This window comes from Lepisosteus oculatus, chromosome 1, assembly GCF_040954835.1.
Source record: "Lepisosteus oculatus isolate fLepOcu1 chromosome 1, fLepOcu1.hap2, whole genome shotgun sequence".
NCBI classification, from domain to species: Eukaryota; Metazoa; Chordata; class Actinopteri; order Semionotiformes; family Lepisosteidae; genus Lepisosteus; species Lepisosteus oculatus.
In genome coordinates this window covers 36,069,227-36,094,582 of record NC_090696.1, presented here as the reverse complement: position 1 = coordinate 36,094,582, position 25,356 = coordinate 36,069,227, and the positions used below count along the sequence as shown (strand labels likewise).

The following is a 25,356-nucleotide window of genomic DNA, read 5'->3' as shown; positions in this document are numbered from 1 at the left end:
TTGCAAAATGCAAAAGAAAAGTTACCAGCTGTTAAAAACTGTTAATATGCTATCTGCGATAATATGCGATATACGACCAACATTTTTTTTCCCCAGACAGCAATCGTTTCTAACACCGCCTCTCCCAAATGGAAGCCAAGGCCAGTGTCCTTCCGGAATGGATATACCCTTTAATATCCTATACGCAGTACAGGCCTGATTAGGGTCTTGAATTCAAGGGAACCTCTCGGACATCCTGCCTGAACCTTCAAATGTTTTATCTTACTGAGTACACACATTAGTAAGAAACATCCAGAACAAAAAAGAAAAAAAAACACAAATGCATTTTATTTTCTTTCTTCAAAAGTCAATTTCAGACCTAGAATGTAGTTTTCTTTCTAGGTGTTCTTTAAAATGTTTACCACCTTGGATAAAAATGTGAGAGAGATTGATAAAAATAAATTCTCATGAATTTTGATGTTGAGAGGATATGGATCGGTTTTCTGAGCTTTCCAAAACAATGTAAAATAAATACTTCATTCATTTTTTTATTAGTTTTACTGTTGTTTTTCACTACTGCCAGTCCTGGAGAGGCTTCCTATAATGTTTACAGTTAAAAAAGTCTGCTTTTACACTTTTTTTACTTTTTTGCACTTTTCTTTTTTCACATCTCATGAGAAACAAGTTTAAAAAATACAAAAACTATGCAGAGATGCTATAGAGAGTAGGGTTTAAGTCTCAGAAGAGTCAGAATTCAGTGAATGAGTTATTTCCACCTATTAGATTAGCTTTTTCCATAGAGGGTTTGTTTGAAAAGAAATAAGAACAATTTTTCCTAGAAACTTTTTGTTGTCAGAATTTTCCTTCCCCAGCCACGTCTTTCCATGTCTTTTTCTGAATGTATTTCCATGTTGTGTACATAAAATTTGCCACTGCAAGGTAAGTGTATCTGGTTTTGTGGATTTTCGCTGTTGCAACTGAAAGTGATAAATTATACACAAGCTTTGAAGAATCGAAAGATCAGCCAGACATTTAGTTGTATAAATACATTTTCTTTGTTGTGTAAGATTCCTAAAAAATCCATTCCCGAAGCCGAGTTTGTAATTTTTTTCATCTAATGTTCATGGTGTTGCGTTCTGATTTTGCTGGTAAAAACCTATGTAATTCACCTGCTGTTCTGTGTGTTTATGAACTCGTGCTGTGAGCAGTATATCATTAGTTTGTTGCTTTATCAGACAATACATTCAGTGCTGTGAAAACAAACTTAATGGTTGTGTTAAGGGGGTACTGGAGATCACTTGCATTTGTGATATTTTAAGAATGAAAAGTAGTGTTAAAAGAAAATATACAGTACACGTGTAGTAGGTTATGCCACCCTACTATATAGGGTAAAGGTAAAAGCAAAATATTTCACATTTTAGTCAACTTCTGTTTTTGTAAGGGTTACTTTTGGAAACACAGTTTGTCTTATTGCTTGTTCCACACCTGCTCTTGTAGCCAATTAGCAAAAATATAAATGCTAAAAAAAATTATGCAATCCTGTAAATTGTTCTTGCACAGCACATTTTGTAACAGCCTCATTTGTCTTCCCTGAACCATTCCTGGATGAACTCGCAGCTTCTTTCGGCTGGCAGCAATGTGAGGTTATGTAAGAGTCAGACTCAAGTCTTAGTCCCAGCTGTGATCAAAGACACCACAGCCCAAGGCAATCATTTTCATGCTGACTATCCAACTTTACACAGCACAAACGCTAGGAGCAATGTTGGTTCTGTATAATCCCTTTGCTGTAATAGAGTGCATGCCGTTTTATGGCTTCAGGATTTCCACTTTATGATTTTCTTTCCATTATTTGACAAGGGGGAGTTAAGAAAAAAAAATAGGTATAACATCATAGGCATAAAAATAATGCTTTTACATGGAAACTTTGTCTTTTTCTTTCATTCTACATTTTTGACCATTAAGACCACATTTATCCCAAATAGCCCACTATGTTAAGTGACTGTCTTATCTCTAATTTTGCTTTATGGCTGAAACTAAAGAACTAAACTAAAGAATAAACAACCTAAAAGCTTAAATCAATAACATTCAAAGTAAAGTAATACTCCTCCCCATTTGTCACACCAAAATAGCCAAAAGGCTAAAGCTGTATATGTACATTTTAATATTTGAAGTCCAATTTACAATATTCAGAAATCAGACTGACTGATGACTGCTTTGATGCAATACAGTTATAGATGACTACTTTGCATGTCAATAATTATAAGCATAACAATAATAATGAGCTTGAGTCAGGGTAGCCCTGGCTTGCCATGCAGCAGAAACACCCTGTGTTCTTGCCTATTGTCACTGAGAGATGATGTGTCATTCCTCTGAACGCTGCTGTCCTGCAAGGCAGGACACCAGGCAACTTTGGGTGTGTCCAAGGAGAGTGTACGTTGTACTTCTTTCCTTGATGGTAGAAGGGTTACAGGGGTATGCCAGGCTGATTAACAACTGCAGATATCAACTTTTTATTATTGAAAAACTAAAATTAGAGGAACTTTAGAGAAAAAAGTATATTTGTGGCTCTAGTACTGTTCTTCCTCTGCCAGCATTTATGAACAATTCATGCACTATATTCTCGTATCTTACAATGCAAATAAAAAAATAGTGCTCTCAACCGCTGGTTCGAAAAATGCCAGGCTTACCCATCATCTGCAATTCTTCGTTGATGAGCTCCAGCCAGGCCACGTCCGTTTCGTTGAGATCATAGCGACACGTCCCCTCTGCCAAGGTGCGGATGTCCACATACCCCAGCTCCACCGGCTCAGAGCCCGATGAACGAATGAACTTCTTCGGCCTGGTAAACATGATCATCTTCTCTTTCTCAGCCACACACCTAAGGGGACCGCACAAAAAGATCAAATAAAAAAATCATTACAAATTGCCACTCACAACACACTTCAGAATTAGCCTTTCAGATTAGGACACAGCAGACGTACTTCAGCTTCAGTACATTCTTCATTGTCAAGATTTTAAACAATATATTTTTGGCATGTGAAATGAGGATGAAACTATGTTGTTTTCCTATAGTGTAAAATTACATTTGAAAAGAATGCCCTTTTGAAGATACTATATAACACTCTGTCTTGTGCTGAAAACCATCTTGTTTGCAGGGGTCTTGCAATTATCTACTAAAATAAAGAAGCAATAGAACTAAAGCATGTCCGATGTGTGAAGATAAGAAAGCAGTCATTATGCTCTTATCTGTATTGATTCCTGTACAGCAATTTTTCCTGGGGAAACCCACAAACACTGCAGCCTTCTTTTCAGTTATGTCAAATCCATAATCATTGTGGTAATGCAGCTATTAATTGAGGGTAATCTTAGCATCATCTAAAAATACATGGAATATATATTTCCTGGAAAAAAATGCAATCCTGGTGGAAGAATAAGAAATGCCAAAAGCTGCCTCTTAGCATCAACTACAATCCTGATAAAAACAGGGATGATTCAAGACAACAAACACCTAAACACCTAAGTGTACGAAATAAGACTAAAAGCACTGGCTAAAAATAATGCTTCACACCCCCTGCCCCATACTGTATCATCACATCCTGCCAGAGGATCATCAAAGGTTCAAGTTCACTAATCTACACCACCATCTACAGGTTTACTACATTTTATTGTAGTTTCATCCATATAAAGGCAATGGTATACTTATGGCCACTAATACATTAATGGCTTTCCACAGGTATTAAAGAAACCCCCCCAAGTATCTTTATTGCTAAGATGATGGTTCTTTGCATTTGTAAGTTCATTCCGAAAAAATGAAATCCAAGTTAGAGTTTCTGATGCCCTCTCAAAATTTACACATTACAGATTTTTTCATCCATTATTTAGAGATGAGAAGTCAACTGAGAAGCAACCGTCATTTATTACGATAATCTGGAGACTACTCATTTATGCAGCAGGGGATTTACAAGAGCAATTCTGAGTGAAGCACTCTGCTCCTTTCTCCTCTTACAATTCTACACAAAATCTAGAGCTAAAAGGGAAATGGGTAATATAGAGTACTACAGGGCTCCTGATTTCAAAATGTCTTGAGGATAAGTGACGAAAGCTTTCATTTACCTCATTTTTACAGAGCTACCAGAGAAGCCAAAACACATTTCAGAATTTCTCCCTTTCCTTCAGTACCTAATCACTCTGTGACAGTACGAGTTAGAACTGCACAAAAATAAAAATTGCAGTAACAATCACACCACGGGAAGAAATGACAGCAGAAACAAGGCTGGATGTTTGCTTTCAAATCTGAAGAAGGACAAATTACAAAATGTCCTCAATTAGCACTGGTTTGCAATAGTGCTCTTTGTCCTGGTCATTACTTTTATTACTCCACAGACATTCTAGTTTTATAGAGATGTATATCTATCTTGAAAAAAACAAGAGCAGACTCGGTGCAGGCTGGAGTTTTGCTTCCTGCTGCTGTAAATGTATGTGCTGAAGGCCAAACTCAAGGAAAAACTGCACAAGCTCCCCAGCCAATGAGAGGCATGACACACATGTTTACGGTACAGACAGTCCCATCTGTATTCACCCTTCAAGAAGAAGTGTAAGCTTCCAAAAAGAAGCCACAGCCTGGCCCATCCTTGCCAATACAGCTACTCCCATCAGTTTCCCATGGCTGCCAAGTTGAAGGAGAGAAGGCGGATGGTCGATCTACACAAGCTCTGACTGAGTGTGTTGGTGCATAGCCAAATTATATGCATTTCTTATGTAACTAGGATTTAAAAATATTTTTTTTCTTCTGTTTATAATGGATTTATAACTAGATTCTGTTGTAAAAATGTAAGGAATGCCATAACCAATACCCCAATGAATACATCACTCTCCATAAGAAATAGTGCTCCATCCCCAGTGAAACCATTCTAGAATTGCCTTTGGCAGCGGCGATTCCCACAGCACAGCTTTCATACTGGAAGGGACTGGAGCAAAGGGGAATTAGGGAAACCCCTCGCAACCACACATCTCATTGCAAACAAGTACTGTAACCAGGAAGATACATCTCAATAACCTCCGAGCTACTGATGTCCAGTTTTCCCCATGAAGAGTGAAAGCAAAATTAAATACTGACCCAAGCTAAGAAAGAATAACTGTAGCCTCCGCCTCAGCAGAAGCAAGCGGACAGTGACAGAAGTCACTGTCCGCTGGCAGAGGTGCAGTCGAACAGTGCCCTGTTCATCTCCGACCCCCCGCCAGCTCTCGGGGGAGCCGGGGGAGCGAAGGGGACATACCTGACGACTGGCCACGGAATGGACTCGGGGCTGACTGGGACCTGAACGCCCTTCTCCCACTCCTGCCTCCAGGGGTCAGCCAGGATGTAGTAGTCTTCTGGGTTCAGCTGGTAGGAATCGTGCAGCTTCATAGCCGTGATCAGGTCTGTCCTGAACACCTGTGACAGACAGACCCAGCATTTGTATATCTTGGCTTCAAAGAATGGATAGTTACAGCACCACAAACTGTGAACGTGACAGCCAAAAAATAATTCTGCAGCAGAAATATCATTCTTTCCTTATTTCCTTCTCTCTCTTCATAGTTACACTGCCTTCATATATTCTTCTTTGTGAATTATAGTATTAAGATAAAAAGAACTACTTCCCACTTTAAGTATGACGTGCAGTGATCAGGTAAATGTATTGAACAACATGCTGGAAGCCGGACCTACAGAGAGTACGGAGGCAGAACACAGCTGACTACCCTACACCAAGTGTGGATTTATCAATTGGGAATTGTGGTGCATAACGATAATAGGAAGGAAAGCCGTAGTAAGGGAAAAGGTTTCTAAACATGTCTCTTAACAAATATGGAATGCATTAGCTGTAAGGCTACAAAGAACTGTGCTTGTGGCTTTCCATTCTGTGCACATTCTAAAGTGGTTTCCTGTTTTTCACTGGCTTCTTAAGAAGGATCTGCTGAATTGTGATGGGTATAGGCATGCCTGAAAACAGCATTGTCCAAAGTCCTGACAGGCTATACAACTACCTTCCCTTCTCAGGGCCAATGTTATTACTGCAGTCGTAGTCATCCATTCCCTTCCTAAAGCAATTCATACTGAAATACTGATGTTCAAGCATATTATTGGTTTGGAGAAGGGATAAGGTCCTCAAGGACCAACAGCACTAATTCAAACATTTACGACGTACTGTAAATATCCTCATTTATTATTCTTGCTGCTATTTGCAGATCTTCTGAAAATAGTTCCCATTTAATACAATGTTTGCTCTGTACTTTAGCAATTGCTATTGCAGTTTCCCTTTCTTTGAGGCTTAGAACTTAAATGTTGTAGACAAGGCCAATTTTCCCTGGAACAATATTTGGGATGATATAGACTTTGCCTTCAAAAATACTAAACACTGAATGATCCACTTAAATTCCCTTAACTCAGAGGATCTGACCCCTGACACTAGGAGACACTGTCTCCTGAAGATCGTTTAAAACACTCTGTCCATGGAGCATGTGGACACATTATTACAAGTCCTAGGAGTGTGAAGATGTTGCATTCTGGGAACGTTTTGTCCATTATTATTAAACAGGGATATTACTCTTGCTGGACGATGACTGCAATCGGAGCAGCAGAAAGTGATCTGGCTGACTGTAGCTACAAACTGGGGGTATCTGCATCCCCCCTTTCTGGTTTTAGAGGGTCCCAGCCTGTCCTGACAGTATTGCAGTGGAGCTCTTGACCGCTGGGATCCTTGATGCCAGTAGGGAGGAAAGTGGAGGCTTGATGTCGTTCGGTGGATGATGAGGATGATGGGTGGAGGAGTGCTCGTGAGGTACTGCTTATTGCATTTGAAAAACTAAAATTTGTTAAAAAAAAGGTACTGCACTTCATGCATGTTCACCTTACTATTGTCTACTGAAGACCAAACACTTTTTGGTCAACTTTGTTATTGCTTTGGAGCACATAAAACAGTAGCCCTTTAAAATTGATTATCTGAAGAAGTTGAACTAATATGTAATAAAAGAGTGTGAATCCGTGAAATTGAATACAATTCATTCATAACATTTTCTATATACCATGGCAACTTGCATACTGTGTCCCCATATCATTTATGCTTTAAAATATTTTTGTCTAACATTTCATTGTCGCTGGGTAAAAGAATTATGAACTACATGCTATAACAAATAGTCTTTATTTAGTTCTCTGTTTAAAGTCTCAAACCAAAACCACGAAGCACATACATACTATCAGAAAAGTAAGTTTGCCACAATCAGCTTTTTTTTTTTGACTGAATTACACAAGATGCCTTTAGTAGTTTACCCAGAACTCTGTCAGACTCAGATAAAGCTTTATCTACGTTTCCTGGCTGCTGTATTAAGAACTACATCAAATGTGCTGGGTAGGTTTATGTTTTAACAAACTCTTTGCCACAGTATTCAAGCATTAAGTCTCTCTTGAATATACAGGTATGAAAGCTGACATTACTTTTGTCTCCATTAGGCTTTCAAGAATGTATCATCATCTCTGGTGCAATGGGGTACACAATTTCAACAACCCTAGTCCCTTATAACCTAAGGGACTTAACTAATCAAACCACAGCATGAAGTTCCAAGACTGCTCAGCCAGTTAAGACCAATCGTGTGCCATATTAATTTAGGGGAATTACGAGTACAACACAATACATCGTCACCCTGTGCTAGCCAACATGGTCACTAGCATTCTTCTATTCTGAACATTCACACTGCTTTGCAGTCAAACACTGTATAACTAACCCAATACAATTTTAATGGGTATTATTACCCTAAATGACACATGACAATAATATAGAAACCTAATGACCACATTGCTTTACTACAGTATTTTATAACTGGGAATTTTCTTAATGCGTCATGGTTTTCTTATTAGTGGTGACAATTCTTATACATTCTTTCTTTGCTTTAACATCTTCTCAACCTTGGTACCACGGTTGCAATAACATTTCATCACATTAGAACTTGTTAGAAAGCGTTTAAAACTAGTGCTAGCATAACACCTGTAAGTTATGCTCCTACTGAATGTATATCTCACCAAATAAACTGTGCTGAGAAAGAAGCTGCTGCTCGTTACACTAGTCCAAAGCAGGGCATACCTCGGACGGTTTTCTATCTTCACTTCTGGACCACGAATTCCTCCTGTGCTGAGATTTGGAATGCTGTGACCAAGAGGTAGAATGACCTAAGAAAGAAACAAAAACACAAAAAATTAGAAATAACAACATTCAACAGTTCATCTGGCCTTTTAACCTAATTTAAACTGATGCAACTGTCTGAAGAACAGACAATTCTATTCTTTTATTACCCCATTAATTATGGTTACTGTATTTCAGCAAATAATCTGAACTTCTAAGCATCGGAAACCGATACAATCCACAAATCGTGCCCTGTTTTACCCACTTATCTTCAAATAAAGGTGAATGGATGCCAGCTACTAGGAAGACCATGATGCACATGTTGTTATTCCACCTAGATTAAACCTTTAGTTAAAATCTTATTCCAGTCATTAACAGCAAGCTTTTGTGTTTTTTTAAAGGTCACCTAACGGTCCAAATAAAAAAAATGAACTGTATTGTAATAACACCTGAAAGATGGAGCCAACAATAGAAGCATGTGTCCTACTGAGTTGAGGACCAGGCTCAGCCTGAGCTCAGGAAAGGCAGCCAGGCCTGCTGTACTGTAACACAGCGAAAGGACCCCTTGTTTTGTGCCTGTCCCTGCCCTTCATTTCCAAAACAGGCACCTCTAAAGAGCCACCATCAGTCTTCTGGGTGGAGTATCCTGACAGTCAAGGAAGCAAAAACTGGTTTTTACTTAAAACCCCTACATGACACCTCGCTTCTCTTTCCTAACCTGCAGACATTTCTTTGTGTGTCCAAATGAGACGCTTCCCTCTTGTTCCTCTCTGTCTTTCCCTGGGAACTTCTGCTTTCTTTCTCTCTTTCCTATTTTTACCTCTTTTTTGCTCTCCTCGTTATGAAAAAAATATAATATTACTTTAAATACTGTAGGGTTCACAAACTGAAAAACCACTAAAAACACTACAGTAAATATACGATACCACATCACCCCACCTGTGTGCAACCAGGCTCAGGCGTTTTGTTTAATAACCACATCCTGCCCTAGATTTTGCCTATTTCTTAAACTTGTGTGTATTATTATACATTAAATTATTATTAGAATTTTGAATTTATTTTCCAAGACAACTCCACATACAGAATAATCTCATGCTGTCTACTTATGAAGCACTTATCAAGCATTGTACCAAAAAATAAAACACTACACTAAAACATAATTCAACTGAGGTGTCTGACAGGAAACACTCGCAGGACTAATTTCCTTTCCTGTCTTCTGTTCTTTCAACATTGCAGGTGTTGGTTCAGGATCCCCGATTTTTCAGATTACAGTTCTACAAGCGAACGAATAGTTCATCAGTGGAGGATACACAGCAGTGCACTTTAAGGAAATCCAGCATGGAGCAGCTACACTGTCATTTACAGAAAACACAGCAACACAGTACAACCCGACCTCTGTAAGGAAGCCAAAACAAACAAGTGTCACTGGTCTTTAACTGCATTTAAGAGCTTGCTGAGGCTTAGACTGCATGAGATAATGCAGTATATAAGCTGGTCTAGTGTAAGCAAACTGGATGAGACCAGCAACCTGAAAAAAAAAAGCTTACCGACAAGCATGTATAAAAATAAGGCACAATGAATGTGTATGAAAGACCTCTTCAGGACAATGCTTAAATGATGGTCTAATTTTATACATCCCAATAATCATATGGGAAGTCCTATGAAAGACAACAGCAGTCAAATTTATCTGTATGCTATGTATGCTAGTAAAGCCCCCCCCCCCCATCCCAATATGAAGCACTCAGTCACCCACTGACACTGCACTGCCTCGTACCAGAGCCTGGCACCTGTCACCAGTCCCATGTAGGTGGCGGAGATGCTGCAGGGAATGGACTGCTTCCATCTCCAACCAAAGGAACAGCCACTGAAGAGCAAGTCTGCACTTACTTCCATTGTCAGAGTCCTCGCTGCTGCTGGGAAGTCGACTACGTTTCATGGTCTCCAGTCTAGAGGTTAAGACGAGGTCCCGTGTACAGAGCTGTGATGAAAAGGAAGGATGAAACTTGAAAATAAGCAACAATAAATATTAAAGGCATAAAAAGCTCACAGCAGAGCCCTGTGATCTACTGGAAGTGATCAGAGTGTTCAGAGCTCTCCAAACACAAGTGATTCTGATGAAATCTCCACAAGACGAAACAGAAAACATATTATACATAACGAAGTATCTATCATTGTGATAAAAGGAGAGAACTTTCTTCCAAGAAACACAGAAAGACCCACAAAGAACAGCACCCAGTTGAATCACTAGCAAATGAGTAACTCATTTATTTAGTACTTGCTTAAAACTGACATTATTTGCAACAACTGTGTAATGTCACCCTCAAGACAGAAGTGCTCCCGCAAAGATGTTTCTAACAAAGTCACAAAAATCAGATGCTGGTGATAAGCTTCCTGAAAATGTTTCTCATTCTAAAGCCTATAAACATGACCTAACATGCTTTCATAAAGACTGAAAATGCAATTTTAACAAAATTAAATATACCACTTATGCTCACCTGAAGTAGATCTTTTAACTCACCTTTCAGAATTAAAAGTAGTTTACGAAACTATTTTAAAAGCCAAACCAAGAAAACCTTTTAGATATTTTGGACTACCTGTTATACAGTATGTGGGTCTAATCCTGGAACTACTGTACATCTCTACCACCAGAATAGGTACAATACCACTTAACACTGCTGTCAGAAGACTGGGATACAGTACAGGGCACAGAGCATAATATTTTTCAGAAGGTCTGTGAGATATCCTCAACATAGAGAATACAATACCATGTTATTTTTTTCAGAAAGCAAATGACATTTCAGATTCAGGTTTCTCCAAATTTTCAATAACATGAATCTTATTGGCTGGGGAAGAGTCCGAGGTTAAAGGGAGTGTTTGCAAGACACTCCCATGACATTCAGTCAGGTAGTCAAGTGTGTACTGAAGACTCAATTCACTGCATTTCCAAAGCCTTTAACAAGGAACAATTTTATCAGCAGCATATTTTTCACAACCTCTGGGCATTTTGAGACATAAAACATCTAAAACATTATAAGCCAACAAGGGAACAGTTTGTGTCTCTTTGTATATATGCTCTTTAGGATACACAGGCACTTCTATTGAAAAACAGTGTTTGAAATTAAACGGCCCCTTTCACCTAAAACTCTTCATTACAGATGCAATTCCACATATTATAACTTGGCAAGAAAGAGACACTTGAGCCTGAGGAAAGGGTCACTGAGAATCTAGAATCCTAGTAAAAAAAACATTCCACAAATATTGCTCTAAACCATGAAAATCCACAGAATTATTTAAAACAACCAAACTTTATCAAAATAATCCTCAAGGGTTTTTGGTGCCAAAACCTTGTGAGATTCCACTTGGAGAGTAAGCCTTGTGTACACCTGACCGTGGAGCAAGTTGTACAGTGCAGATCAATTGGGAAAAGAGCAATAAAAGTAGTCAATACCTAGCATGTGATATCATAACAAATCAGCTTCACTGTGCAGTGGGAGACAGAAAGTGTCCCAAACACTCTGCTCTTCTGTTACAAAAGAGCACAGAGTCGGGCATTTGCGGTCTTCCCGCATTCTACAATTCTTTTATGAAAGGCTTTAGATTATTGAAATGCACTGCTTTTCCAATTGTCTGATGTGAAGGGGTTTTCTGATAGCACATCTTAAGAGGGAGTTGGGACTACTGGCAGACAGATGCCCACTCTCTCCCCTCACACATCCCCCGTTTTTTTGCCTGATCTTCAGTACTGGAAGAATGATAGCCCAACGTTTTCTACCTGTGTTATCATAATCCCGGCCCTTATGACAAACACGCTCATTGTATGATGTATCACTTATTTCATCAAATAAAGATAAGGATTCCAGTAGTGTCCATTTTCAATTTTACAAAAACTGAATGCTTTTGACGCATAATGTAAGAGTTGATCTTAAACAACTGTTTTGGAGATGACTAACTTTTGAGTCATTAAATAAAACACTATACCAACAAATTGTGCATCCTCAGTATTTTAACTACCCACATCCCTCTATTTCCTTTCTTGTCTTTTCAGCATGGAATAAACCTTTAACTTGTTCATTATAGAGTGATTGTCCCACAATGAAGACAGACTAGTCTCTCATCCGCTATCTGAACCTGGAAAAAAGTGTGATAAGCTACTGTAATATTTTACAACATTTTATGGGGATAATACGTAGGATTTTATATACAATAACACAGGGGAGACAATCCAATTTAAAGCAGCCGTAGGTGTGCTAGAGAGATACCACTGATCACCACATGCCTGCAGAGAAAAGGGATACCTGCATGACACAAGGCAGACAAATATTTTTGAAAAGACTCCTATTACCTTTCACTTAATATTTATTTATTACCTGCCCACTCAATATGCGACAGTATCAATTCCCATAATCTCTTTAGAGGTTCCAGCAGTACTGCTCTCAATGGGATTTGAGGTTGATGCAGGGATGTGGAGTTTTTTGTGGTGATATTTAGAATTGTTTAAGGAGAAAGAACCTGTACAGGCCTGAACTCAAACCATAATTAATGGACCATCCAATTATTAACATAAACCTGCGTATTCTTCGTAGGGTCCTGGCCTGTCCTGGAAGCAGAGTACACAAGATGGCTCTATACTCCACACAGCCCACTGCTGAGTGCTCATGCACACAAACGGGGGGATGATGTCTAGACACCAACCTCTCTAGGCTGTCTTTGGAAGGTGGAAAGAAAGCAGAGCTCCTACAGAAAGCCCCCTTGAACCTGGAGAGAACATGCAATCTCCACACAGAAGGTGCACCTGTGAAATTGAGCCCAGGACCACAGACTTGTGAGGCAGCAGTACTAACCAAGATGCCACACATTCCTCACAAAAAACCAAAACAAATGTGGTGTACTTTGTTGTTCAACATTACAAACTCAACTTAATGAGTCAGTGAAATTTCTATTATTGTTTCAAGTTTAATTTAAATTTGAACTAACTGCAATGCAATGAACATAGCAGTTAAATATTTTCAGCACACAGAAAAAGAACACGAGTGAAGTTAAGAACATTTTTACTGCACTACACTGGCTGTAAAACAAAGCCACAGTACTGCAATGTCTTGCTAAAAACTTCAAGCAGCCTTAATAGGGCAGAATGCTTCTGTAAGCACAAAACCAACACTGCCCAATCAAGACGAAAATCCCAGCTTTTTCTCTTCACCAGTGGTTCCCCACCTTGGAGGAACACTGTTTTTCACAATGACCTCTAATTATCCATTTAATTGGAGATTATCAGATCATCTTGCGTGTTTCGACTTTTATAAAACGTTTCTTGGGTCAGTCCCTCGTGTGATTAATGCCCTACTTCAAGGGTATTGTTGCCAACAACTTCAGCCTACAGAACTTTCATTGCCTCTCCTAAACTTGTTTCTGATTAAATTACTCTTAACTAGCAGAACAGCCACAGGTGGGAGTAACACAGGATGAGACACTCCCACGATGAGCATTTCTTCCTTCTGCATTGGTCTAATTGGTTCTATTTCAGGCAACACTCCCTGGATAAGGTCTAAGTTCTAAAACACAGAAATTTCTACTGGGCCGATACCAATTACAAACCCCATTTGTCTTTTCGAGAGTTTAAACAAATTTGCAAATATGTCCCAAACACAAAACTGAAATTAGCCTGGAATTAAGAACTTGGCTGGAGCAAAATGCAGAAGGTACAGTATTCTTCTAGGATCAGGGTTGGGAACCACTACCTAAGCTGTACCGAATTCATCAACTATTTCATTTTCCCTCACATCTGAACCCCAGAATGTCACAGTCAAGATGCTGAACTGGCACCTGATCCTCCTTAAGAAAAACCTACTCCAATATCCTACCAGAATATTCTTCTATAGCAATCTCTCTCTTTCTCTGGGGAAAGCACTTGCCTTGCTGACCTGAATTTCTATAACTAACAAACGGACACCACAGTATTGTTTATTCTTTACAGGACAAACTTGGATATGCTAACTTTAGGGTTCACAAAAGCAAACAGACTGCAAGTGACTGCTGCTTATAATGAAAATCGTTCTGATTAAAAACCATTAATGCAATCTTCACTAACCCGCTAGAGAAAAAGCTGAACTGGGATCATATTTATTTATGTATGGAGAAGAAATGTGTGTTATACAAGCCTACAGCTAAAAACCATCCAAACAAAAACATTCAGAATACTGTTTCACCAAAAGGATTACAGTCGTGTTACACAAGAGTTCCTTAATGATTTGTGTCTTTGCAAAGTTAGCGTGGTTTTCAGAAATAATTCCATAATACTGTATAGGTTCTATTTGGAATTTATTGTACAATAGCATGATACATTTCAGAAATTAGAAGATAATTCTGCCTGAATCAGGGTTGGAGAAAATATAATGAAATCATAGTGTTTCAAGGACTCCTTTCTATTAACTAAACCACAGACAAAAAAACATTTATGATGCATCACAAAGCATAAAAGTTCCATAATCAAATAAAGCACAACAAAACTCTCAGCTAAAGAGTGAACCCATTTACTTTAATTCTCTTAAGGATGAAGACACAAAACAGATCCAAAAGGACATTTGCAGGAACATGTCTCTACTACCTTTCAAAGCAAAAATGCTCCATCTCTCCTTGATCTTTTCTCTAGCAAAATACCTCATGGTTATAACTACCAGTCAGACTAGACACCACAAGCATTATGGCAAACATTGCCTTTCCAATAACTACACACAAACAATCCTACATACTTCCACAGTATACAGTGACTAGAAAAAGCATTCACCCCCCTTTTTGATGAATTACAAATTATTTTCCTTTGTAGTTTTTGCTGACATTGAACTTCTTTCACATTTTCGTTAAAGTACTCAGTTTGAGCATGTACAGTATGTTTTGATTAAAAGTTATTCACCTGATTATGTTACCTTGACAAAAACTAACATTGTATGAACAACTGTACCACAGTAAGACGTGGCTGGAAGGGGATGAATACTTCTGCTAGGTAATGGATAAGCCATTTTCAATTCTGAAAATGGTTGGCTGTTCTACGTGTTTCTTGGAGTCAGTCTGTTTCTTTGTTACACTTTTCACTAAGGACTTATCGCAGTCCCCAATAATGTGTGTACTTCTAGCAAATCCCTGATCTTAACAAGGGCGTATAAAACATCAACAGCGCTCAACACCGAAAATGAGGAACACCTGCTTGCACTGCTACAGCCCTGGAAACACCACTGGATGCTGTCGTCTGTAAGCACAGCTCAGAACGGTCCTGTCACGTCACGTCACGTCACCTCAGCTCAAACAAAAGCAACACCAAAATCAGAAGTGACAGTGTCAGTAAGTGGAGTCGCAGAGTTTCCCTCAGCGCTGAGGCAGGCCGCGCTGTGAACTTCTCCTGCAACAGTGTGAGCAGGGAAACAGCAGCTCCTGGAACACTAACTCTGTGCAGAGACTATGTACTGCTTTCTGTTTATACAACTGTACACTGGACCGAAAGGACAGAATAATACTTTAAAAAAAAAACTGAAACCATAACGGAGGCTCAGGTGAAATATATAGGCGGAGCAGACCAGACTCAAGCCACTCACACTCAAGAATGTACTCAACTACAGGCGCATGAACAGTCAGGAGCTGAGCTGTAAATGCTCCTGAGTGGCGGTATCAATCACTGAATGATGATCAAGGTTTAACAAAATCCTCATCCTACATGCGCTTCTTCAGAACTGTATTCCCAGGCTGGTAATAAATGCCTGTGTGGAAAAAGAAATGTGCTGATAGTTATTCGCGCACCCTTTGTGTTTGGAGCACCTCTCTCAGCTCTCCAGTTTCTTTGCAATAATGAATTCCACTCTGATGTTCTCAGAATTATTCCACGTGGCAGCGGGTCGTGCATCTTGAGCCATTTTGATGCAGCTCATAATTTCTCTTTTAGCAGGTCCTTCAATTACACACATAATGTCACAGCTGTACATCTTTTCTTTCTTTCATTATTCATTGCAACTCGGTGATGGCAGCCGCATTTCTGCGCAAGCTTAGAGGTCGATTCAATATTTACTCGGGCAGCAGGAACGTTTTCACATAAGAAGACATGAACTTGAACAGCCCTTCGAAAAAGCACTTAAATTAATCTGTACAAAATACAAATAAAGCCTTGACAGCAGTTAACTGCTTGTGTGTAGAAAAAAAAACTGGACTTTTTTTCCTTTACCTGTTGCAAGTGTTTAGTGTATGTGCAGTGCAACATGGAAGGGATATGACACTAAGACACGTGCCGTACTTTCCCAGACAAATGTGAAAATGACTTCTGCAAGTAAAAGCATCTTGTTATTAGAAGATGACCCTCTTGCTCAATGTAAAAAAAATCTATTTTGAAGAGATGCTGCCAAACTTCTCAAATGTGGACTATGATTTTCCACCAGGAAATGAGCTCAGGGAAAAGAGAAGCTTCAAAATTTCAGGCAGGATGGAGCATATCCACAATGTTTTACAAGGACTGAAACTCTGCAGCATTGAAACAAGCTTCTGTAAGTTGCTGTGCCGTGTGCAGATGTTGTTTCTCAGTGAACCTGCAAATGCAAAACTTAGTTCTCTGCACATCTGACTGATGAAAAGAAGAGTCTGTTAACCTGACTTCAACATTCAGACTCCAGTACAGTCCCTCACTTCACAGCTTTATCATCAGTGAGTGTCACATACCTTACTGTCATCTATTCAGTGGTGTGATAAAATATCCACTTATTTACTTGTAAGGTTGTCTGAAAATATTTGCCTGGTTGTTTTACAAAGCTCATTCCTCCCAGACCGCTTGAGGTCTGAGCAAAGCTGCTCTAATGTTTACCCCCATTCATCTTCCTGATCTCAGAACAGGATCCAAGCACAAAAGAAGTCTCCCTGAAATTCTGGCACTGAAGTTATACCTTCAAAGAGCAGGTCTGAACGGCAAGGGCTATTTGTGTCAAATCAACACTGATCTGAAGCAACAAGACTGCCTGCAACTTCTCTCACTTCAGCTCCACTGATCCACTAAATGAGTTCAGTTTCGGCAGTAATACAGAACACTAATCCTCTTCACATTCATGAAAAAGGACAAAAACAAACAAGGCAAACAAATATCCCCTAACAAATGTTTTCAAATGAAAAATACTGCCACCAACAATTGCCTTTAACTGCTGTTGCTTCCTAAGACATGGAAAGGCCCGTCCTAAAATCTAGTTCACAACCGCACATAAAAACACAGAATGATAAGTGATCCAGCACTGACTGAAATAGTAAGGAATCCAAAAACCAAGGCTTTTCCCTGCCTCCTGGCAAGACTCCATCATTTTCATAACAGAACGCTTCAGGAAAAGATTTTTTACTAGTCTAACCTACATCCGCTAACCAAATATGCCTGCACATTCCAGGCCTCATGCATTCCTCAGCCTGACTTGCGATCCTGACCAGGCTGTCTGGTTCACCAGGTGAGCACACGGGAGGCAGTGTCTATACCAGCCGCCTGTGCTAGAGACATTCCAGCGTGCAGCCTCTCGCAGTGGCAGAAACAGAGCTGGTTGGCAGGTCTGACTGCAGCTAAAAAGTTGCTGGCACTGCACAGAGAGGCTCTGCATTCTCTCTCTTGGCATCGCTGGCTGCTGGCCTGGCTTGATATTATTTATACAGAGCTCTCGAGCACTGTGATCCATGCTCCAGCTCAGGGGAGGATGGAGATGTGGAAGCCTTGTGGCATGGAGCCTCCACTGAAGCTGCATGACTATTCTGTGTGTCTGGTGCGAGGGACCACTGAGGGCGATGGTGGGGAGGTGAACAGGTGTTTTTATTTGTGCATTTTCCTTAAAACAAATGTTTGGGAACAAATCCGGCAATCCTGGACTGTGCTTCAAAGTCCCAAATGCCCTGGATGAGAGTTTGTAAGTTCAAAGGAAACAATAAAGTACTCTGTTCTCCGGTGCATATCTGGCTGTTGATGTAGACTCTCATCAGGCACAGCCGCTGCCGTCACGTACAATGTGATCCACAAAGCGTCCATTCCACAAACGATGGAACGGTATTATCCCGGGGCGGCTCTTTAAAGCTCCTTAGGCTCCCTGCTAGATGGCAGCCTCTTCCCCTTAACCAAGTCCACTTTTCCTACTCATTCTAAAACCTGAGCCCTACAAGTCAAGACTGTACTCCCCTTTCCAATCCTCCATATCAACCTCACAGGTATCGACTAACACGCGACCCCTACAGGTAATTACGTTCTAACGACAGGTGTAAACATGGGATGTTCTGACGACTCAGCAAGGTAAAGGAGGGGGAAAACAATTCGGGAAAGCAAACTGCTACAGGGGATAATTACAACAATTTTCTAAACATGTGACAGGTCATAAAAATCACAATATATCATGACTGCAACAGCATGTGCACATGCAAATCTAACAATCTCATGCTGGCTCAGCTGCATAACTCAGCACCAAAGCTGACTATATTACAGGCAGGAAAGGAAGCCTCATAAAGAAATATCAAGTCTGAGTCAAGCTTATCACTCATGCTTCCACCTTTTATCAGTGCTTAGCAGTTAAACCTTTTTTTCCTTCATTTTGTCTTTCAGTTGGTAAAATGCACCCTGATGTTCAGATTACCGAGCGAGGTAGACTTCTACAAATACATGAATAGACCGGTGATTCAGACCAAAAATGTAAATTATAGTTCTGCCACCACCTATAATTTGTAGGATATGCTTATTTTTTTGCTAGCCCTTTTAATTGGAAACATATCACGTGAGTCACCTACTGTAGAACACATAACAAGATTTCATATTTTTGAGTCAAATTCCTAAGCCTTGAAAAATCTGTGTTTTTCTACATAAACTTAACCATGCCTCCAGGATGGGACAGTGACTTCATAACAATATTTTTTCCTGTCCAGTAATCCTTAATTTCCAGCATCTATAATTTACCCTGCTTCTCAATATAAAAGCTGTATCATACTGTATATTTACATGTTTTATCAGGTTGAAAGGTATTTCGGAAAAGACTTCGCCAAAAGCGATGCCCTGCTTGTTAAAGAGGGTGTGTGGTAAATATTGGTTACTGTCAGCTGTTTTACAGAACACACCTTTCAACCAGTCATCCCAGCTAAAGAGACATTATGACGTTACAGATAACAAACCCACTACATAACTGAACAAGCTGATCTAAGGCTTAAGTCAATATGATACATTCAGAGGATTATAAAATATATAGAAAGACATTCAAACACTGTTTGGCTGCCGGAGGAGAATGAGTGACAAAATAAATTTCTATTCCAGGTCGTTTTAAACATCCACAACAGAAGAGGGCATTATTGTCACTACAGCTTTGAGACTCCTTTCCTAAATTTCAACTCCGCTCTCAACCTCCAAGTACACAACTGCTTCAAAATTGACTCATCTTCAGATTGGGTGGAAAAAACAACAGTTGGCTAGTGGGTTACTACAGAACAGCCATTTCTATTGCTCACCTTCATTTTCATGCCTAGTCGCAGTAGTTAGGCTGCATTAAGCATACTGATACAAGTCCGTCACTACACTAACAAAGTCCACCTAGAGGAACTCAAAAAGAAACACTGCAACAAACTAGAGGACACGAGTGGAACCTACATAAAAGTGCGTTTAAATCTAAAAAACAGCAGGCAGGCACGTCTTTACTCGAAGGTTTGTGGTGGGAGTACAACAAGCTATCCAACCATGTTGTTGATGCCTATACGCTGCATTCTTAAAAAAAAGGCTGGGTAAGATCCTCAGTTGAATTACCTACTATGAAACGGGTTAGATCGTCCAGATGTCCCCATGTTTGTGACCATTCTTAGGGTCTTACCTGTCCGTCTCTCCCTCTTCCTTTACTTTATAACTCCTGTACCACGCTGCACGCTTTGGTCAATCTGACAACCCACCAGGCAAAACCCCTAATTGAAAACGAACCTGACTTTCACGAAACTCTTCACCACTCGGGGACGCACCCTCAAAAGTACAGTAATAGCAGGAATATGAAAGAGAACCAGGCCAAGCGTCCCGGGAACTGCACTCCTGTGTTAAAACCAACTCAAGTTACACGCAACTCAGTTAAGTGACACAGACTACACATGCCTCACTTGACGGAGAGCATCTCAAACGTGGGCGATTTTTTAAGGGTCCACAAGACGCTTGAGGGACACAGTAAACGTGTCAGATCGTCAGTCCCAGGTCACAAACCCAACGTCATAAACCCAGGTGCCAAACGGGCTTGGGTCGCCCGGGCTGGACTTGACAGCTCTTGTGTCTCGGATACTGCTGCCCTCAGAACAAAAGCAAAAGCTGGCGAGTTCTGCTTCTGCTCGAGTAACAAAACGAAATTCTTCCGAGGGCTCTGAGCAGACGCGCCTGGTGCTGCGTTCTTCTACAGTTCGCCGAAACCATCTAAAGAATAAATTAAAAATGATAATATAACTGTCAAACACCATTACACTCAGTCACTGGGAATACAATAAGTTAGCCTCTCACCCCCCTCACCCCCATAAAATCGATCTGCATGAAGCCACTCTAAGCTGCTGCTTCTTTCTTTACCATGCACAACGAAAAAAAAACACTGCAAATTAATATGAGAACAGCCGCCGAAATATAAAGTTTGGGAGAGCCCGTTAGCAATGAAAACATCCCGCCTATATCGTTGGAAAGTCTCATTTCTCATTTGGCGGCTGGGGCACTATCATCTTCACTACATAGTAAAACCCGGGTGTTGACTCTTCCTAGATGATTCTGGAATCCCTGGTGACGCAAGAAACTCCACCCCGCGCCTCGCTAATTCTGCTTCACTTCACACAGCCTTATCATCACTTTCCAGGGAAATGAAGAAACAAAAAGCAGTCGGAATGGTGTTCTGGGGGAAGGTTGCTAACGTAATACAAAACACACATAAAAAATCCAAATACCAAAACAAAATATTAACCGGGATATTATTATCCAATGAACTGACTCCTAAAAATAAAAAAAAACTTTTGATGCACTGATAAAAATACACGAAACAAAGGCTACAGCGCCAGTCCAACGGATGCAGCGTGCACCGGGTAATTTATTTCAAAATGTAATTGCACCTGCTAACTCCACTTTGCCACGCCTCCATGTGTTCACACCGTTCAAAAATTGCACAATGTATGTTTTCCGTTGCATTTCATTCTGCAAGACTGCGGAGTGGCTGCAGAAGTCAAGTTACCCCGTTTATTTTTTAATAAAGCTAGAAACCGGTAATGAAACTTAAAAAAATGTCCTAGAAACAACCACACGGTGTCAAAAAATCCTCGCAGGTCCCCTTTGAAATAACAGCTTTCAAACTTTGAATCACAAGCGCTGTGTGCAAACTTTTGTGGGTTTTTGACCATCATTCGCGTACAATGTTGATGCAACAGTCCTGCTGTACTGAAGAAAATGATGCCCGAAATTGCAGGCACACTGAGCAACAGCCCGGCTCGCACGTGTTCGGCGCAATTCTGTCAGGTCAGACTAGGGACACCCAGCGCGGCTGTTTAATTAATACACACGGGTACCTGAGGGAGTACAACTTGTCGTGCTTATCAGCACCTTTTCTGTTGAATGCCAAGACTTTTAGGCCAAACCATTCCACCTTAACAAAGATACCCGTTTTGAAAAGGGGGAACGAACGGACGTGCGACCACTGCAACGGCGTCACGCTTATCCCCTGTGGAAAACCTGTACCTCTATCCAGAAATCAAAATATTTCAACTACCCAGAACTACACCAAAGAAAACGCACACACGTCTGTTCTGAAAGATTAAGTTACCGGAAATGCGCTGTAATTGTATTTCTCCGTGTAATAAAATAACTACGTTACAATTGGTTATAAATCTACAATTAATGTCCCGTTAAAATTTCAAACTGCAGACTGCACTCAGCGGATCCACCATATAAACTGTACATATCACTGCATCAGATCACTGGCAAGGAGGAACAACTAGAAAGAAAACTTATATATTTTATTTTACCCTTTCGTTTTTAAATCCAGTTAACTTTTTTTTTCCTTTCTCTCTTTCTCTGGAAGAAGAAATGTTACTCTCTGGGACCCGGTCGGCAGCTCTGTCTCAGAACTGAATCTTTTGGCGCCATATTAATGACGTACTATATTATTTCCACCAGGCAGCGACCTTCGGCATTAAATAAAACTGCTGTAGCCTCCCAAACTCTAAGCGAAGGGGATTCAAGAAAAAGACAGCGACCCACGTTTTTACACGCCGTTTCAGCTAAATCTAATCAAATAAATGAGAAATGCGACTGTACCTACAGCAATGGCTGGCCGTGGCGGCGGTGTTTCTATGTAAGAAATGGTGCTAGGTTTATGAGTTCATGCAGCGGCAGATTGTAGCTCTCCTTCATACACAAACACTCTCTGACTGACGTTCTCACTTGTTATGGAGGAAGGACTCCGTGAATCAAACTCGTTTCTGGGTCACTGCCGCCACAGGAGGGAGCACTTTCATCCTAATCCTTGAACCAAGTTTACAGTAACTGGCGTCCCTTTCTGGGAGTGTGTGCGCGTGTGGGGGGACATTTAACTCTTTCAAAACTGAGAGCACTGAAGCAATGGTGAAGCACTGAAGAAGTGCTAGTGCATTCGGGTTTTTTTCTCCATACCAAGGGATGTTTTTTATTATTTATTTCCCATTATGTTTTTTTTATAGTTCTTAGACTAAAGTGATTTTTTCATAATTATCTTGACGTTGGTTTTGTTGTATGTAAAGCAATTGCTGAGAGAAGAGAAGTTTGCAAACTAACCTGCGCATTCATCACTATTACCAAAATACCCGATTTTAACACATTGGCAAATATCTTAAATAGTGAATATAAGGTAAATACAACATATAAGTACAACATTTTTGGCAATGAGTTCTATTGTAAAGAAATTGTCCAATTTCTTCATCCTAAATTCATTTTCTTTTGGCTTCCAATTATGACCTCATCTCCCCGTTTTGCTCCTGAATTTTACCCTGTCTATACACCTTAGATTTTAGATACTTGAATCAAATTAAAATTGTCTATGTTCTACACCAAAGAGATGTAGTTTCATTTGCCTGTAAGTGTTGGATAATACCCAGGGAACACAAGTTATTATTTTAGACTCTTCTGTGAACCTTTTCTAATGTAAAAACATTTTTGTGCTATGCTGACCAACTGAACACAGTATTCAAAACCAGGTTTTAATAGTGGATTGTAAAATTTAACCTTAACGTTGCTGAATTTAAATTCCACACCTTTTACCTGTGTACCCCATGCATTCTTTTCACACTTTGATTACTTTTCAATTGATCTTAATGAGGACATAGAAGAATCTGCACACCCCAGATCCTTTTATGTGTAGCCTCCTGCAGCTCTAGATCACCCAAATCACCCAAGCAATACAAGTTTTTTTTGTATGATCCTACTCCCTAGTGTGGATCAGTTTGCACTCATTGATGTTCAAATTTCTTTTGCAGTGTGTTTACCCACACCCTGATTTTGAGTGTCTTGGCAATTCCTTTGCTGCTATATCTGTTTTTCGATCATCCTTTAACTTGGCTAGTTTGCTAATTTGCTATCAGAATCTAAATTGTTTCTATAAATCAGGAAAGCCAACAGTCCCCAAACAGTTCCCTGAGCTACACGTCTGATTCTATAATTATAATTTGTGCCCCTTAAGATGATGGGCTATTTCCTTTTTAACCAGTGCTTTATCCTTGTGCATATATTCTCATCTTGGATTCTTTTGGGTTTCAGTTTGAGAATCAGACCTTAACGTGGGACCTTATATTAAAGGCTTTCTTATAGTCTAAATATAGGATTTCTCATATTTCAGTTTTATCTGCTATAGTTGCTGCTTGTTTGAAGAATTCTATCAATATGAATAAACAGGACCTACCCTTTCTAAATCCATGAACTCTTATTGCTAGCAGTTATAGCTGCATATCCAAAATAACAACAGAGTTGATACAGGGTAATAATAATAATCACTTACATGGAGCTTTTCTGGACACTCCACTCAAAGTGCTTTACAGGTAATAGGGACTCCCCTGCACCACCACCTGTGTGCAGCCCCACCTGGATGATGTGCACCCACAGTGCACCAGTACGCTCACCAGACATCAGCTATCAGTGGGGAGGAGAACAGAGTAATGAAGCCAATTCATAGACGGGGATTATTAGGAGGCCATGATTGGTAAGGGCCAATGTGAAATGTGGCCAGGATGCTGGGGTTACACCCCTACTCTTTTCGAGAAGTGCCTTGGGATTTGTAATGACCACAGAGAATCAGGACCTCAGTTTTAAATCTCATTTAAAGGACGGCACCATTTTATAGTATAGTGTCCCCATCATTATACTGAGGCATTAGAACCCACATAGAACGCAGGGTGAGCGCCCCCTGCTGGCCCCACTAACACCTCTTCCAGCAGCAACCGTAGTTTTTCCCGGGAGGTCTCCCATCCAGGTGCTGACCAGGCTCACACCTGCTGAGCTTCAGTGGGTTGCCAGCTGTGAGTTGCAGGGTTGCTGGCTGCTGGCTAGCACTCAGCCCGTAGACAATGGGTCCAGGATAGCATACACCCCAGATGTCAGGCCATCACATGGAAGACGCACACAGGGAACAGATTGGAGATGCCAGTTACCATGGACAGTGTGTCTCTGGCCTGTGGGTGGAATCAAGAACACCCAGAAAAAGAAAATGTGCATCCATGGAAGGAATATTTAAACAGAAGTTTGTTGCTGAAGACTGGAATCAAACCAAGAGCCCAAGAGCCATTTGCCACTGAGCCACTTAACACTGTATAAATTCTTAGTGGTCAGTCACCCATCTCCAGTAGCATTTAACTGAATATTCTTGTCCACTCAGTCACAGTTATCCAGGAGAGATAATTCTCTCCCAGAGTATATTTATTCCGTTAGCAATATTTTTTCTTTCACAGCTCTGCCAAGTTCTTTCTTTGGCATTTCAAGCAACTAAAAAGACAAGCTCGCCTCAAGTTGGAAGCATGTTACATTTTCCTTATTTTAGTAATTTAATTGTGATCTGGCAATATATTTGCAGTTGCATATTGAAAATCGATATGACCAAAAATCAACCTCATATTGATCAGACTCTGCCAGATACTGGAGATTTTTTTTTATGTATCATGTTTCTGCTCCAGGAAAACAGCCCTAAAAATCAGCAATTTATCCACTTTTTACTATAGGCTCACAATGACATTTTGG

General features: G+C 40.2%; 1 protein-coding gene across 8 annotated transcripts in view; it reads right to left on the bottom strand.

The window, feature by feature from the left end:
- Positions 1–22,548, bottom strand: part of jade1 (jade family PHD finger 1) — a 50,194-nt gene extending 27,646 nt beyond the window's left edge. The window contains exons 1-6 of one of the 8 annotated variants that reach the window (XM_015344875.2): positions 22,414–22,548; positions 10,020–10,110; positions 8,851–8,967; positions 8,094–8,179; positions 5,256–5,413; positions 2,667–2,857 (exon numbers count right to left, since the gene is read on the bottom strand). In XM_015344875.2, the coding sequence (XP_015200361.2) occupies positions 2,667–2,857; positions 5,256–5,413; positions 8,094–8,179; positions 8,851–8,967; positions 10,020–10,068 (601 nt within the window). In that variant the 5' untranslated portion in view covers positions 10,069–10,110; positions 22,414–22,548. The other 7 variants (XM_015344874.2, XM_015344873.2, XM_015344876.2 and 4 more) reach the window with 7 other exon arrangements.
- Between the last annotated feature and the right edge of the window lie 2,808 nt (positions 22,549–25,356).